This window comes from Elephas maximus, chromosome 4, assembly GCF_024166365.1.
Source record: "Elephas maximus indicus isolate mEleMax1 chromosome 4, mEleMax1 primary haplotype, whole genome shotgun sequence".
Taxonomy (NCBI): domain Eukaryota; kingdom Metazoa; phylum Chordata; class Mammalia; order Proboscidea; family Elephantidae; genus Elephas; species Elephas maximus.
This window is the reverse complement of record NC_064822.1, coordinates 57,920,794-57,938,921: the sequence shown is the minus strand read 5'-3', so window position 1 is coordinate 57,938,921 and position 18,128 is coordinate 57,920,794. Positions and strand designations below refer to the sequence as shown.

Below are 18,128 nucleotides of genomic sequence, written 5' to 3'. Positions count from 1 at the left end.
GAGTGCTTTAACCACTGCACCACCAAGGCTCCCTCTTCCCACTATAGAATACCTGATATTTTGAAATTAAAAAAAATTGTTTTATTGCAGTAAAAATAAATATAACAAAATATTTGCCAATTCAGCAATTTTTTACACGTAGAATTCAATGACATTGGTTATGTTCATCGTGTTGTTCAACCATCACCACTAACTGTTTTCAAATTTTTCCACCTTAACAGAATCTCAGTGCCCCCTAAGCAAAGACTCCTACCTACCCCTGGTAACCAGTAGTAAACATTGGTATTTGTATATTTGCCTGTTTCATGTAAGTGGGATTATATATGATTTGTCCTTTTTGTGACTGACATTTTACTCAACATAATGTTTTCAAGGTTCATCCATGTTGTAGCATGTACCAGGACTTCATTTCTCCTTATGATTGAGTAATATTCCATAGATGTGTATACCACATTTTATTTGTCCATTTATTTGTTGGTGGTGAAATTTTTTATTAAAATAGCAACATCAACCTATCCTTTTAAATGCAGAACTAAGTTTACAAGGATGTAAGGATAATCTCCAAGGTCTAGGGACTTAAAAGAAACTAAAAACCAGAACGGGAAAAGTGTGAGTTGACACTAGGACTTTTCTGAGTTGCCCATCTTGTAGAAACCCTTTCAAGACTCATTATTTTCTCCTTTGAATTTTTTGTTGATACTATGTGTTTTCACTAATGGAAGGCATGGTGATTAAAGGACCAATTCAGAATTTCCATTATGAGTTTTGGGTTTTGATACCCATTTTGTGGAATCCCATATGTCTCAGTGGATGGACCCTGGATGTAGTAAATACTGATTATATGAGTCAAGGATTAAAAAAAAATTTTTTTATGTTTTATTTCATGAAAATTTGCAAAACATGAAGGCACCTGACAATGACTGCACATAATTTTTATTCTTCTTCCTTACTGTAAAAGCAATACTTATAGCCCAAATAAATAAAGCAAAGGGATGTTTTCTCATGCAAGTTAGGACTGCAGTATATTTTTCATTACTGCAAAAGCAGTTTTTACAGGCCAAATAAAACTAAAGAATTTGAATCTCAGGAAAATTACCACTACCATGTATTCTTCATCATACCGGCAGCAGTACTAACAGCTAAGAAGCAGAAACAGCTGCCCTGGAATATTGCATAACTGCTCACAGAGGTTCATTCCACCTGCTCCACCTGCTACAGGTGGAAACGGTGATTGGGCCCTAAGATTGAATGTGGGATAAGAATAACTTATAGACCTTCAAGACTTTTGAAAAGTATCACTGCAATGCATTATTCCTTTTTGCAAAGAAGCTAGAAAAGCAGGGAGCCAGTAACACCTGGAAACAATGAATGCTGTCAAGGAGAAAATGACCACTATGACTGAATGAAGACTTAAGAGTAGCTTATTGTGACAACATAGTAACTGGGAAACATAGTGAGGAGGCTTATCTTGCAGAAATAAAGACAAACTGTCAAAAATTTAGAGAATTCACACATCCAGGAGTTATCACCTAAGACAATGCTCAATCTACACAAAAATGAGGCCCCAACTCAGGGTTCTTGAGTTTCACACATTTCAAAAGGCACCCACCTTGAGGCTAAATGTGTTAAAATCAGGCTACCACCTTCCCAAAGAACTCCAGAGTCATAAAAAATAGCTGGGATACTATACATCCCACAGGTCACAAGAAGGTCTTAACTAAGAGTTGTGGCTTTGCCATCTATCTGAAGATAGATGAATTCTCAAGCCCAAACAGGTATTGGAACTGAAATCCAATAAAGTCAGTTTCCTTGAAATGCTTCACTTTTAGTGAAAGGACAAACTAGAAAAAAATTCACTCCCTGAGATTGAAAAGACAAGGAAGCTTGTCCAGGTGAGCAAAAAAAAAAGTTTGCCCTGAGAATTCATAATCAAAGACTTGTATTCACACGTGTATAAGATTCAGATTTAAACTTTTAATGCATGGAGCAGTGGCTTGGACTAGTAATATCCCTGGGGCCAGACAGAAACAAACTTAGAGGCTAATCAGAGGGATACATCCACAGCTAAGGCTATACAGGATTCTCACAGACAAATCACAGTTTAAGAGAACTTTATTATCCAGTATTATAAATTACATGAGAAACAAACCACCATGAACCAATGTCAGCATCCAAACAATAGATAAAATTAGATCCCCCAATACCTCAGGTTAAAGTGGTATTGAGTTCAGCCTCTATATTAAGTATATCTTTAAAAAGTTAAAAGGACTAGAAACTATTAAAAAAATATATGTTGTGGGGGACAAAAAGGATTGATTTGATAAAGACCAAATAGAATTTCAAGAAATGAAAAATACATTGAAATTAAAAACTAAATGACCAAATACTATCATCCTTAATTCATCTGACGCCAGATACTTTGACTTATCCTTTAGTTACCTGTTCTTTGGGAAAGATAAGTTTTAGGAGGACCCAGGATAAAATAGCTCTCCTGCCTTGGATCTGGATCTCAGTGGATAGACTGTGTAACTTTTTGAGTGAGCAGATGGTTGGGGGTTGGGAATAAAAGTGATATAAGGCACTGTGAAGGGGCTTTGTGGAACTCTGAGTGAGGCCAATCTTATAGTAGCAATTTGGAGAAGGAGCTGAACCTAAAGAGGGAGGAAATTTCAAGACAACTGGCTTATGCTACAGTTTCTACAATATAAAAATAAAAATTGTTTCATTGAAAAAAATTTTTTTTGAAGATAAAGTTGGGGAGAGTGTTGCAGGAAATCTTTTCAGGTAGGAGTTATTTTAAAGCATGTAGTAATTAAGAAAACTGGGATTAGTGCAGGAGTGCATTGGAATAGAATATAGAATCCAGAAATAGAACTACTTATATGGAAATTTGGATTTATGACAGAAGCGAAGAAAGGATGTACTATTTATGAAATAGTATTGGGATGTCTTACCAGTAAGTTCCCAAATGTGGTAAACAAAACAAATTTGTATTTAAAAAAGGAAAAGAAAAAAATATGGCCTAAGTGTCTACTGAAAACACAAACCCCTGCCTCCATGGAGGAAAAGATAAATTGAAATACATACATCTGTAAATCAAAAGAATTCATAAAGAAGGTTAAAAATGAAAACCACAGATGGAGAAAGAGTATTTGTAACTTATAAAACCAACAAAAAGTTGTTGTTAGGCGCTGTTGAGTTGGTACCAACTAATAGCGACCCTATGTACAACAGTACGAAACACTGCCTGGTCCTGTACCATCCTCACAATTGTTGCTATGTTTGAGCCCATTGTTGCAGCCACTGTGTCAGTCCATCTCGAGGGTCTTCTTTTTGGCTCATCCTCTACCTTACTAAGCATAATGTCCTTCAGAGACTGGTCCCTCCCGATAACATGTACAAAGTACGTGAGAGGGAGTCTTACCATCCTCGCTTCCAGGGAACACTTTGGCTGTACTTCTTCCAAGAGAGATTTGTTTGTTCTTCTGGCCAACCTCAGTACCCAGTGCCGTTGAGTCGATTCCGACTTATAGCGACCCTATAGGACAGAGTAGAACTGCCCCATAGAGTTTCCAAGGACCAGCTGGCGGATTTGAACTGCCGACCTTTTGGTTAGCAGCTGTAGCACTTAACCACTACGCCACCAGGGTTTCCGTTCTTCTGGCAGTCCATGGTATATTCAGTATTCTTCACCAGCACCATAATTTAAAGGCATCAATTCTTCAGTCATCCTTATTCATTGTCCACTTTCACGTGCATGTGAGGCGGTTGAAAACATCATGGTCAGGCACTCGTCCGGTCCTGATGCCTTATTCTTCATATAGTCCAGCTTCTTGGATTATTTGCTCAGCATACAGATTGAATAGGTATGGTGAAAGGATACAACCCTGACGCACACCTTTCTTGACTTTAAACCGCACAGCATCCCTTCGTTCTGCTCTAACAGCTGCCTCTTGGTCTATGTACAGGTTCCTCGTGAGCATGATTAAGTGTTCTGGAATTCCCATTCTTCGCATTGTTACCCATAATTTGCTATGATCTGCACAGTCAAATGCCTTTACGTCTTCAATAAAACGCAGGTAAACATCTTTCTGGTGTTCTCTACTTTCAGCCAAGATCCAACTGACACCAGCAGTGATGTCCTTCGTTCCATGTTCTCTTCTGAATTCGGCTTGAATTTCTGGCAGTTCTCTGTTGAGGTACTGCTGCAGCCGCTTTTGAATGATCTTCAGCAAAATTTTACTCGTGTGTAACCAATGATATTGTTTAGATAATTTCCTCATTCTGTTGGAAATGGTCATGCATTCTTTGTTGGAATGGGCGTGAATGTATATCTCTTCCAGTTGGTTAGCTAAGTAGCTGTCTTCCAAATTTCTTGGCTTAGATGAATACCTCCAGTGCTGCATCCCTTTGTTAAAACATCTCAATTGGTATTCCATGAATTCCTGGAGAATTGTTTTTTGCCAATGTTTTCAGTCCAGCCTAGACTTCTTGGTTCAATACCATCAGTTTTTTATCATATGCTATTTCCTGAAATGTCTGAACTTCGACCAGTTCTTTTTGGTATACTGACTGTGTATTCCTTCCATCTTCTTTTGATTCTTCCTGTGCCCTCAATATTTTGCCCGTAGAGTCCTTCAGTATTGCAACTGGAGGCTTGAATTTTTTCTTTAGTTCTTTCAGTTTGAGAAATGCTGAGTGTGTTCTTCCCTTTTGGTTTTCTAACTCTAGGTCTTTGCACATTTCGGTATACTTTGTCTTCTCAAGCCGCCCACTGAAGTCTTCTGTTCAGCTCTTCATCATTTCTTCCTTTCGCTTTAGCTACTCTTAAGTTCAAGAGCAAGTTTCAGAGTTTCTTCTGACATCCGTTTTGGTCTTTTCTTTCTTTCCTGTCTTTTTAATGACCTTTGCTTTCTTCGTGTATTATGTCCTTGATGTCATCCCACAACTCGTCTGGACTTCGATCATTAGTGTTCAGTTTGGCAAATCTGTTCTTGAAATGGTCTCTGAAGAATTCTTACAAATCAGATAAAGAAACACAGGGTATGATTGGAGCAATGGTAGCCTTCATAAACTTCTTGTGGGAGGGTAAATTGATACATTCCTTTTGAAAATCAATACTTCAGTGTCTGTGAAAATGTTATATGCTTTAACCTATGGTCCAGCAGTTCTACTGCTAGCCATGATGTCTTAATTATGTAGTGCTGCCATAACAGAAATATTACAAATGAGTGACTTTAGAACAGAAATTTATTTTCTCATAGTTCTAGATACAGGTCAAAAGGGTGTTGACCATATCAGTTCTTTCTGTGGGCCACTCTCTTTGTGTCCAGTGTCTTCGGCAGTTCTTGGCATTCCTTTGCTTGTAGATGTGTCCTCACATGACATCTGTGTGTGTCACTGTGTCTCTTTACTCTTTTCATAACTCACAAGTGATTAGGTTCAAGGCCCCACCTTCCTCTGGTATAACTTTATTGTTGTTTTTGTTAGTTGCCATCTACTCAGTTCCAAGTCGTGGCAGCCCGATGTGTGCAGAGTAGAACTGCTTTATAGGGTTTTCAAGACTGTGACATCTGTGAAGTAGATCGTCAGGCCTGTTTTCAAAGGTACCTCTGGATGGGTTTGAACCACCAACCTCTTGGTTAGCAGTCTGGTGCTTAACCATTTTTGACACCCAGGGACTATATAAGCTCATTAACATGACAGAAACTCCTATTTCTAAACATGTTCGTGTTTACAGATTTAGGGGTTAGAATTTCAACATGTATCTTTGGTGGGGGCAGGTGCACAATTCAGTCCATAACACTTTATAACCTAATAGATGTTCTTAACATTATTTTGTTCTTCAGATTCCTTTTGGCATTCTGGTGCAGGCTAGAATAATAATAATAAAAGAAAATTAAGTCCATCTAACAAAATATATAGAATTACAATGGAAACCAGTTCTATCAAAGTTGTTATAAAATTCTTTGTGTGTGTGATTTAATACTTTTTGTTGTTGTTTGCTTTTTTTACTAATGTGTACTGATAAAATCTAGTGGAAAGTTTAATAGCTACCATGTATTTTCAAAGTAATGATGAGTTTAAATGGTTTCTTGAGATATCTGCAACCACTATTATGTGATATGAAAGTATCTGAGGTCTTCTGGTGACAAATGCCACAGGTGCTGCTGGTTATTACTAGGTGTGTACATTCATAATTGAACCAAATACTAAATTTCAATTAGGGATTAATGAAAAAGATGCTGACTCTTAGCCACCCTGTAAGGATGGGTTTCCAAAGCTTGTAAATCTTTGTGAAAGCTGTCACATCTTTCTCCAGTGGAGTGACTGGTGGGTGCGAATCGCTGACCTTTAGGTTAGTAGCCAAGCGCTTAACCACTGCACCACCAGGGCTCCATTGGAGGTAAATAGAGGACTTTATATCTGTGGTGTTTAGTTATTTAACTGTGTGATGGACATATTGCTTTATTATATGCCTAGAATGTTGCATGAAAATATAGATTGCATGCTTTGAGATAATATGCCTGTTTTTATTTTAATTTACAGAATAATTCAGAGTTTGTGTGTATGAGATGTTGTCAAGGGAAGAATAAAAATTAAGTGCTTTACCCCCTTCATCTTTAATAAGTGGATTAACCTATTAAGTACCAGGTACTTTAAACGTGGTGAAAGCATACTTAGTAGATTACTTATTTCTCAGAACAATCCTCTAAGGAGATGGTATATACGCATAAAGGAAATTCTAACAGGGTAAAAATGGAACTGAAATTTTAGATCTTTTTTCTTCCAAAATCCGTTATATTAAATTGCTTATCTCTAGCAATAGTTGACTTTTTTTGGAAGAAGCAAGTTAATTGCACCTTACAAAAATAAGACTCAGGTTCGCGTTAACAGTAATGCTACTAAAATAATCTCAAATGTGATTTTATGACCCAGAGCTTTGTTAAACACACTTTTGCCTGTTCTCACGCTCTGATGACAGCCTGATGAACTGTTATTAATAATTCGAATGTTATATTCCTGTTTTGTTTCAACATTATTGATCAGTACCGTTTAGTAAATGTTTAGCATCTAAATCTAACTACGTGACTGGTGTTTTATTACTTTAAACCGGATTCTGTTTTTGTTTGTGCTTTTAGGATCGAAAGTTAACAAAGTCTGAGAGGCAGAGATTTAAAGAAGAGGCTGAAATGTTAAAGGGTCTTCAGCATCCAAATATTGTCCGATTCTATGATTCTTGGGAATCTACAGTAAAAGGAAAGAAGTGCATTGTTTTGGTGACTGAACTTATGACATCGGGAACACTTAAAACGTAAGTGTGTCAATAAATATATTAAAATTTGACTGAGAAGAAGGGGGGATTTGATTTTTCTTGTTTCAGACCCCAGTGTTTTCTTTTGCTGTTCAGCCTTCTAGGCAGGGAGCAATCCCTCCCACCATTAGTATATTAGCACATTTTCCAGCCCACATAGTTCTGTGTATAAAGTGAGTTGATAATTATTTATTACAAGTATTGAAACGAGAGGTTGTTGCAGAATAAACCTAGGTATCTTAAGCCATACTGATTTGTGTTTCTAAAATTGAGTGACTGTAAGGGATCAGAAAGCAAATGACAAGGTAGCCCTCTAGTGGTTAAAATGAGGTTTAAGCTTATTGAACGAAAATTAAAAAATTATTTTATAACCTTGTTTCAGGTGTTTTTTGCTACATCTCTGCCATTGTTGTGTCAGATACTTACATTAATACATTGTGATGGTTATTACAAAATACTTGTAGTTCCATTTCCCATAGCATCAGAAATTGAAGGCAAATCCTAATCTCTTTTAAGGAACCTGACAAAGATCAAATGTAGAAATTTCCTGTTCTCTATTATATTTTTTTTTTTAGGGGTAAGAGTTGGAGTATGTCTTTGTAATCCCAGGTCTGTTTGTGCTCAGAGAGGAAGCTAGTGTAAATTATATGGTATAATTTTTTTATTGCACAGGCACTGGAGTTTTAAAATTTGTCACTGTGATATATGTTTATTCTTTATCACTTGCATTAAAGAGCAGATTCTGCATCTCCTGAATGTATGTATTCACTGGTCTATACCCTTGAGTGTTCAAGATTAACGTGTTGAAAGCCAGCAGATCATTTCCTCCCTGCAAATCCTGATTTCCCTACCTAACTGCTCTAACTCTGTTTATGGCAGTACCTTTTTCATAGTCATCCAGGCTTGAATTCTACAAGCCAAGTTTTGATTTATCCTTTCCCCCTACACCGACTCATGCTACAAGAATTGTTAATTTTGAAAAATATCTCTCATCAGTCCAATTGTATTTCCCACTGCTGTTATCTTATTTCAAGTGTTCGTTGTCTAAAAGTTTCACTGTCGTCACAGCCTGAGAACAGGCTTCTTAGATTTTTAGCTCCCTAAACAATCCCTTTTTCCTTAATGGTTTAATTTACCATCTGTATTCTGATAACAGGAGCCCTGGTGGGGCAGTGGTTTAGCACTCAGCTGCTAACCGAAAGGTCAGTGGTTCAAACCCATCGGCCCTGTTCTGTGGGAGAAAGATGTGGCAGCCTGCTTCTGTAAAGATTTCAGCCTTGGAAACCCTATGTGGCAGTTCTACGCTGTCCTACAGGGTCATTATGAGCCAGAGTTGACTCGATAGCAGTGGGTTTGGTTTTCTTTTTTTATTCTGATAATACCTGAATCACTATTTCTGTGCTCTTCTCCTGAGTTCCGAACGTATGCGTATACTGACTACTATAGATGTCTAAAAGAACTTCTAAGTCAACATGAGCAAAACTAAACTTCTCTCTTGTAGTATCCTACCTCTAGTCTTCCATTCCAGCAGACTTTGCCTTTGTTTCTTCCTTTTGTAAATAATGTTCTAATGTGTTTTTGGTGAAAATTTACATAGTAAAGGTTCCCATTTCACAATTTCTATAAAAAATGTTTAGTGACATTAGTTATAATTTACAACGTTGTCTTTAATTGTGTTCTGTTTCCAGCACTCTAGTTGCCTTGCCCCCTTATCTTCTCATCTTTGCTTTAGAGTAATTGTTGACCTTTTGGTTTCGTATAGATAGATGGTTTCTTAGTAGAGCACCATACTTAAACGGGTAATTATCCTTTATTGTGTGTGCCACTCTCATTTTGCTAAAAGGTGATCTCAGGATAGCTTTGGTTGAAAGTTTGAATATCATCTCAGGGCAGTAGCTTTAGAGAGTCCTCTGGTCTCATCTGGCCCACTAAGTCTATTTTTTAAAAAATGCCATTGAGTCAATTTTGATTCATGGCGATTCCATGTGTTGCAGAGTAGAGCTGTACCCCACAGGGTTTTCAAGGCTGTTTTTAGCATTTAGTCTTCCAGTTTTGTGGGATACAAAAACCAAACCAAGCCCATTGCTGTCAAGTTGATTCCGACTCAAAGCAACCTTATAGGACAGAGTAGAACTGCCCCATAGGGTTTCCAAGGAGTTCCTGGTGGATTCAGACTGCCACCTTTTAGTTATCAACCATAGCTCTTAACCACTATACCACCAGCGTTTAGGTATTATAATTATCCCCCATTTAACCATGAGTTGATTATCAGTTTATATGAAATATTGTGACACCAGAAAGCTTATTAGGAGTTCTGTTTGTGAAAGTGGGGCTTTTTAACTGCTAGGCTTCTCTTCAAGGTGATTCGACAAGGATCAACCTTGATGAAGGACCCTGAAATACTGTATCAGGGAGATCTTTTTTTTTTTAATGTCTTAACTGACAGTGCTTCGTTGTCACTTTTCTCTCTTAAGATAGTTTTTGTGGTGGTTTTAGTATCTTATTTTTAGCATTGCTCTGAGTCAGAATCTGCTTGATGGCAGTGGGTTTGGTTTTTGGTTTGGTCTCATTCCCATCACATTTAGCTTCTCTGAGCCTAAACCCATTCTATTTGGTTGTAAGGGATTAACTGGATTCTCTTACAAACGGTGCTACAGTAATCATGCTTGTATATGTCTCCTTATTTATTCCTGTAAAACATATTCTCCTTTGGTGAAGGGTAAGGCAGTATAAAAAGAAAAAAATTATTAAAATTGAAATGCTAGAGTCAAAATCTATGTGTAATTTTTCATTTTAATAGCAGCTCAGAAGGCGGCAAGTTCCCTTCCTACTGGCTGGGGTGATTTTTGAAGGTCCTTACCAGAATGATAAGATTTAAACATCCATTCATGATCTTTAAAGGATAAACAGGTTTTCTGTAAGTGGAGAGATGCTATGAGAATAATATAAAAATGTGAATATAAAGTTAGCTGTATGCTAACCCATTTTGTTAAAAATAGAAAGTTAAGAAAAGGGAGTAATAACAAATAAAGCTTCATTACATCAGGAGCACACTGTGGGGAGTTTTGAACGCAGTGCAAAAGATAAGATTCTGCTTTAATTTAAGGGTAATAGGAAACAACTGAAACGTTTTTGTGGGTTTTTTTTTTTTTTTACCATTTTTTTAAAGCACTTTTTGTTGTTGAGAATATACACAGCAGAATATACACCAATTCAACAATTTCTACACACAATGTACAATTCAGTAACACTGATTACATTTCTCAAGTTGTGCAACCATTCTCACTCTCCTTTTCTGAATTGTTCGTCCCCTCAGTTAACATAAACTCACTGTGCCTGAAAAGTCCTTAAGTTTCCTATCTAATCTTTCCAGTTGCTGTTGTCGGTTTGATCCCATATAGATACAATGTGCTGAACATAGCAAATTGTTGATTGGGAGGATGGCAGCATTTTGTTCTGTTTTGTTATACCTAGGGTCGCTATCAGTTGACACCTAACAACAACAACAACAAATAGTTCTTAAAAGAGCACAGTGCTCAAGGCAGACATTCTTTACTAATTAAGTTAAATTATTGTTTAATTTAAAGAAGACCTCAGGGTATATTTTTGGTTTTGATCATGATCCGGCAGTGATACAATGTTTGGAATGAGTCAGGAAACATTTGAGTATCTACTCTGTAAGAACTAGAAAGATTTATCTAATGGTAGTATGGAATCCCTGAGTGATGCAAATGATTAAGGCTGGACTACTAATGAAAAGGTTGGCAGTTCAAACCTATCCAGAGGCACCTCAGAAGTAAAGCCTGGTGATCTATCTGAAAGATCACAGCCTTGAAAACCCTGTGTAGCAGTACTACCTTGCATACTTGGTGTCACCATGAGTCAGGATTGACTCGTTAGCAACTAAGAATAATAATAGCGGTAGTATACAAGAGAGAGAGGGTGGCCAGTCAGGTAATTGTGGTAGCAGCCCAGGCTCTTGTCTTGTAATAGCTGTGTGGCCTTGGGTCTACTATCTTTATTGGTGAGATGGGACTAATACTTGGTAAAGTTGCTGCGAGGATTAAGCTAAATTAGTTGTAGATAGATACTTGACCTTGATGTTTGTATCACAATGGATGCTCATTAAATACTATAATTTTAAAAAAGCTCTAAAAATCTAGGGGGTTAGTCATAGACTGGAAGGGGTGACTGTAAGAAGCCTTGAAAAGAAATAATGGATGCAACTTGATGCATACAGGTATCTAGAAAGGAGTCAGAAATAACTTCAGAAATAGTTGGTACCAATAACAGAAAAAGTAAGATAAGGAAGCAAGCTGGTTTTGGCAAAAGACTAGGCTTAGGATTTGAGTTGTATTTTAAGGTGAACAAGTCCAATAATAGAGCTTAAGAAGTGAAATTCAAAAAGAAAACTTAATACTCTATACTACAAGTGAACATCACCTTGGTTATTAGCATTGTTGGAAATTTATGCCAAATCAAATGTTTTACAATCTACCGTGTCAAATTTTCTCAAAAAAAAAAAAAAAAAGAGGAAGATCAGTGATCAGTTTATTTTATGAAGCCACCATAAACCAACAAAACCTAATATATTACAGTAAAAGGAAGTTACAGGCCAGTATCTTTCAAGAATACAGATGCAAAAATCCTTAACAAAATGTTTGCAGATTTTTTGACTCCAGCAATTATAATGTATTGTAGCTGAGTAGAATTTATCCCAGGATTGCAAGATTAGTTCATTGAATGAATGAGTGTAATTCACCGCATTAACAGAATAGAAGAGAAAAACCGTCTGATCATTTCAATAGATGGGGAAAAGCCTTTGAGAAAATTCCACATCGACTCATGATTAAAAACTGTTAGTAAACTAAGAATAGTAGGGAACTGCCTCAAAACTGAGAAAGAGCATCTATGAAAAACCTATAGATAATGTCATACTAAACTGGAGAAGGCTGTATCATTTCTCTATGAGATCAGAAAAAAAGCAGGGTTGCCTCCTTTCACCACTTATATTCAGTATTCTTCTGAAGGACCCAGCCATTGCAATAAGGCATAAAAACAGAGGGACGAATAGTAAAAGGCATTAAGGTTGAAAAGGAAGAATGAAACTGTCCTCGATTTCAGATTATCTAATTCTTTACAGAGAAAGTCTCAGGGAATCTATAATAAACAAATTTAGCACTGTCATATAATACAAGGTTAATGTACAAAAAATCAGTTATATTTTATCTATATCATCATTTTATAGATGTGAAAGAGATGCAGTAAGTTAGCCTCTTAACCTTTTTCCTGATACTTAATTGTAAAAATTTTTAATTATATAGAAAAACTGAAAGAATTATACAGTGAGCATTCACATACCTACCATCTAGATTTATAATTATTAACTTTTTGCTACATTTGCTTTTCCACATCTGTCCATCTGGCCATTCTTCTTACAAATTCCAAAATAAGTTGCAGATATCAGTGTCCAAAAACCAAACCAAACCCAGTGCTGCCGAGTCGAGTCCGACTCATAGCGACCCTATAGAACAGAGTAGAATTGCCCCATAGAGTTTCCGAGGAGCGCCTGGAGGATTTGGACTGCCAACCCTTTGGTTAGCAGCCATAGCACTTATCCACTGTGCCACCAGGGTTTCCAGATATCAGTGTACTTCACCCATAAATACTTTAATATACTTAAAATATTTATATCAATATAATTTGTATACTTTTTTCCTTAAAGTACAGCTTATATGCAATAAAAAGCATAAATCAATCATAATTTGATCAGTTTGATGAGTTTTGACAAACTCGTTCACTAGTGAAACCCAAACTCCCATTATGTTATAGAACATTTCCATCATCTCAGAAAATGCCCATCATTCACCCCGAGGGCTAGCTACTGGCTACTGTTTCAATATTTTTTAGACCGTAAAACCAACTTTTGCCATTAATCTTCTTCTGGCTATCCTACAGTAGAATTTCATTTTAGTTTCTCCATTAGCTTTTTTTTTTTTTTTTAATTGTGTTTTAAGTGAAAGTTTATAAATCAAGTCAGTCTCTCATACAGAAATTTATATATATCTTGCTATATATTCCTAATTGTTCTCCCTCTAATGAGACAACACACTCCTTCCTTCCACTTTCTCCTTTCGTGTCCATTCGGCCAGCTTCTGACCCCAACTGCCCTCTCATCTCCCATCCAGACAGGAGATGCCAACATAGTGTCATGTGTCTATTTGATCCAAGAAGCTCATTCTTCACCAGTATCATTTTCTATCCCATTGTCCAGTCCAGTCCCTGTCTGAAGAGTTGGGTTTGGGAATGGTTCCTGTCCTGGGCTAACAGAAGGTCTGGGGACCATGACCACCAGGGTCCTTTTAGTCTCAGTCAGACCATTAAGTCTGGTCTTTTTATGAGAATTTGGGGTCTGTGCATCCCACTGCTCTCCTGCTCCCTCGGGGGTTCTCTGTTGTGTTCCCTGTCAGGGCATTCATCAATTTTGGCCAGGCACCATCTAGTTCTTCTGGTCTCAGGCTGATGTAGTCTCTGGTTTATGTGGCCCTTTCTGTCTCTTCAGCTGATAAGTACCTTGTGCCTTTGGGGTTCTTCATTCTCCTTTGGTCCAGGTGGGCTGAGTCCAATTGATGGCCATTTGCTAGCATTTAAGACCCCAGACACCACTCTCCAAAGTGGTATGCAGAACGTTTTCTTAATAGATTTTTTTATGCCGGTTGATGTGGATGTCCCCGAAACCATGGTCCCCAAACCCCTGTGCCTGCTATGCTGGTCTTCGAAGCGTTCAGTTTATTCAGGAAACTTCTTTCCTTTGGTTTAGTCCAGTTGTGCTGACCGCTTCTGTACTCTGTGTTGTCTTTTCCTTCACCTAAGATAGTTCTTATCTACTATCTAATTAGTGAATACCCATCTCCCTCCCTCCCTCCCTTCCTCCCTCTCTCTCCCCCTCCCCCCTCACACGGAACCATCAAACAATGTTTTCTTCTCTGTTTAAACCATTTCTCCAGTTCTTATGATAGTGGTCTTATACAATATTTGTCCTTTTGCAACTGACTAATTTCACTCAGCATAATGTCTTCCAGATTCCTCCATGTTATGAAATGATTCACAGATTCGTCACTGTTCTTTAACAATGCCTAGTATTCCATTCTGTGAATATACCATAATTTATTTATCCATTCACCCATTGATGGGCACCTTGGTTGCTTCCATCTTTTTCCTATTGTAAACAGTGCTGCAGTGAAAATGGGTGTGCACATGTGTTCATGTAAAGGCTCTTATTTCTCTAGGATATATTCCAAGGAGTGGGATTGCTAGATCATATGGTATTTCTATTTCTGGCTTTTTAAGGAAGCGCCAAATCAATTTCCAAAGTGGTTGTACCATTTTATATTCCCACCAGCAGTGTATAAGTGTTCCAGTCTCTCCACCACCGCTCACAACATTTATTACTTTGTGTTTTTTGAATTCATGCCAGCCTTGTTGGAGTGAGATGGAATCTCATTGTAGTTTTGATTTGCATTTCTCTAATGGTTAATGATCGTGAGCACTTCCTCATGTATCTGTTAGCTAACTGAATGTCTTCTTTAGTGACGTGTCTGTTCATATCTTTTGCTCATTTTTTAATTCGGTTATTTGTCTTTTTGTAGTTGAGTTTTTGCACTATCATGTAGATTTTAGAGATTAGGCGCTGACTGGAAATGTCATAGCTAAAAACTTTTTCCCAGTCTGTTGTCGTTGTTGTTGTTAGTTGCCATCAAGTTGGTTCCAACTCATAGCAACCCTGTGCACAAGAGAACGAAATGCTGCCCGGTCCTGTGCCATCCTTACAATCATTGTTAGGTTTGAGCTCATTGTTGCAGCCGCTGTATCAGTCCACCTCGTTGAAGGTCTTCCTCTTTTCCGCTGACCCTGTACTCTGCCAAGCTTGATGTCCTTCTCCAGGGACTAATCCCTCCTGACAACATGTCCAAAGTATGTAAGACGCGGTCTCGCCATCCTTGCCTCTAAGAAGCATCCTAGCTGCACTTCTTCCAAGACAGATTTGTTCGTTCTTCTGGCAGTCCATGGTATGTTCAATATTCTTCGCCAACACCACAATTCAAAGGCGTCAACTCTTCTTCAGTCTTCCTTATTCATTGTCCAGCTTTCACATGCATATGATGTGATTGAAAATACCATGGCTTGGGTTAGGCGCACCTTAGTCTTCAGGGAGACATCTTTGCTCTTCAACACTTTAAAGAGGTCCTTTGCAGCAGATTTGCCCAGTGCAGTCCATCTTTTGATTACTTGACTGCTGCTTCCATGGCTGTTGATTGTGGATCCAAGTAAAATGAAATCCTTGACAACTTCAATCTTTTCTCCATTTATCATGATGTTGCTCATTGGTCCAGTTGTGAGGATTTTTTCTTTATGTTGAGGTGCAATCCGTACTGAAGCCTGTGGTCTTTGATCTTCATTAGTAAGTGCTTCAAGTCCTCTTCACTTAAGCAAGCAAGATTGTGTCATCTGCATAACACAGGTTGTTAATGAGTCTTCCTCCAATCCTGATGCCCCGTTCTTCTTCATATAGTCCAGCTTCTCATATTATTTGTTCAGCATACAGATTAAACAGGTATGGTGAAAAAATACAACTCTGATGCACACCTTTCCTGACTTTCAACCAATCAGTATCCCCTTGTTCTGTCCGAACAACTGCCTCTTGATCTATGTTCCCAGTCTGTAGGTGGTCTTTTTACTCTTTTGGTGAAGTCTTTGGATGAGCATAGGTGTTTGATTTTTAGGAGCTCCCAGTTATATGGTTTCTCTTCAGCATTTTTAGTAATGTTTTGTATTCTGTTTATGCCATGTTGTCCCTAACGTTGTCCCTATTTTTTCTTCTCATGACCTTTATCGTTTTAGATTTTATGTTTAGGTCTTTGATCCATTTGGAGTTAGTTTTTGTGCATGGTGTGAGGTATGGGTCCTGTTTCATTTTTTTGCAGATAGATATCTAGTTATGCCAGCACCATTTGTTGAAAAGACTACCTTTTCCCCACTTAACTGACACTGGGCTTTTGTCAAATACCAGCTGCTCATATGTGGATAGATTTATATCTGGATTCTCAATTCTGTTCTATCGGTCTGTGTGTCTGTTGTTGTACCAGTACCAGGCTGTTTTGACTACTGTGGTTCTAAAATCAGACAGAGTGAGTCCTCCCACTTTGTTCTTCTTTTTTTAGTAATGCTTTACATATCCAGGGCTTCTTTCCCTTCCATATGAAGTTGGTGATTTGTTTCTCCATCTCAGTAAAAAATGTCATTGGAATTTGGATTGGAAGTGCATTGTATATATAGATGGCTTTTGGTAGAATAGACATTTTTACTATGTTAAGTCTTCCTATTCATGGACAAGGTATGTTTTTCCACTTATGTAGGTCCCTTTTGGTTTCTTGCAGTGGTACCTTGTAGTTTTCTTTGTATAGGTCTTTTACATCTTTGGTAAGATTTATTCCTAAGTATTTTACCTTCTTGGGGGCTACTGTGAATGGCATTGATTTGGTGATTTCCTCTTTGATGTTCTTTTTGTTGATATAGAGGAATCCAACTGATTTTTATATGTTTATCTTGTAACCTGATACTCTGCTGAACTCTTCTATTTCAGTAATTTTCTGGAGGATTCCTTAGGGTTTTCTGTGTGTATAAGATCATGTCACCTGCAAATAGAGATACTTTTACTTCTTCCTTATTAATCTGGCTGCCTTTATTTCTTTATCTAGCCTAATTGCTCTGGCTAGCACCTCCAGCACAACGTTGAATAAGAGTGGTGATAAAGAGCATCCTTGTCTGGTTCCCGATCTCAAGGGGAATGCTTTCGGACTCTCTCCATTTAGGATGATGTTGACTATTGGCTTTGTATAAATGCCGTTTATTATGTTGAGGAATTTTCCTTCTATTCCTGTGTTGCTGAGAGTTTTTATCATGAACGGGTGCTGAACTTTGTCAAATGCCTTTTCTGCATCAATTGATAAAGTCATGTGATTCTTGTCTTTTGTTTTATTTATGTGGTGGATCACATTGTTTTTCTAATGTTGAACCATCCCTGCATACCTGGTATGAATCCCACTTGGTCATAGTGAATTATTTTTTTGACATTTTGTTGAATTCTATTGTCTAGAATTTTGTTGAGAATTTTTCCATCTAAGTTCATGAGGGATTTAGGTCAGTAGTTTTCTTTTTTTGTGGTGTCATTACTTGGTTTTGGTATTAGGGATATGCTGGCATTATAGAATGAGTTTTGGAGTATTCCATCCTTTAGTACTAGTGGTGTTAAGTCTTCTCTGAAAGTTTGGTAGAACTCTGCAGTAAAGCCCTCTGGGCCAGGGCTTTTTTTTTGTTGTTGGGAGCTTTTTCGTTACCTTTTCAATCTCTTCTTTTGTTATGGGTCTATTTAGTTGTTCTACCTCTGTTTGTGTTAGTTTAGGTAGGTAGTATGTTTCTAGGAATTCATCCGTTTCTTCTAGGTTTTCAAATTTGTTAGAGTACAATTTTTTGTAATAGTCTGATATGAGTCTTTTAATCTTAGTTGAGTCTGTTGTAATATTGCCCATCTCATTTCTTATTCAGATTTGCTTCCTTTTCTTCTCTCAGTTTGGCCAGTGGTTTATCAGTTTTGATGATTTTTTTAAAGAACCAGCTTTTGGTCTTGTTAATTCTTTCAGTTGTTTTTCTGTTTTCTGTTTCATTTAGTTCTGCTCCAATTTTTATTATTTGCTTTCTTTTGGTGCCTGAGGGTTTCTCTTGTTGCTCTCTTTCTATTTGTTTAAGTTGCAGG

General features: G+C 37.5%; 1 protein-coding gene across 7 annotated transcripts in view; it reads left to right on the top strand.

Annotated features, from left to right (window-relative positions):
• The window catches only part of WNK1 (WNK lysine deficient protein kinase 1), a 157,527-nt gene that overhangs the window by 46,822 nt on the left and 92,577 nt on the right, over positions 1-18,128 (top strand). For all 7 annotated transcript variants that reach the window (XM_049882144.1, XM_049882143.1, XM_049882142.1 and 4 more), the window contains exon 2: positions 7,143-7,315. In XM_049882144.1, coding sequence (XP_049738101.1) covers positions 7,143-7,315 — 173 coding nt within the window. The remainder of the gene's footprint in view (positions 1-7,142; positions 7,316-18,128) is intronic.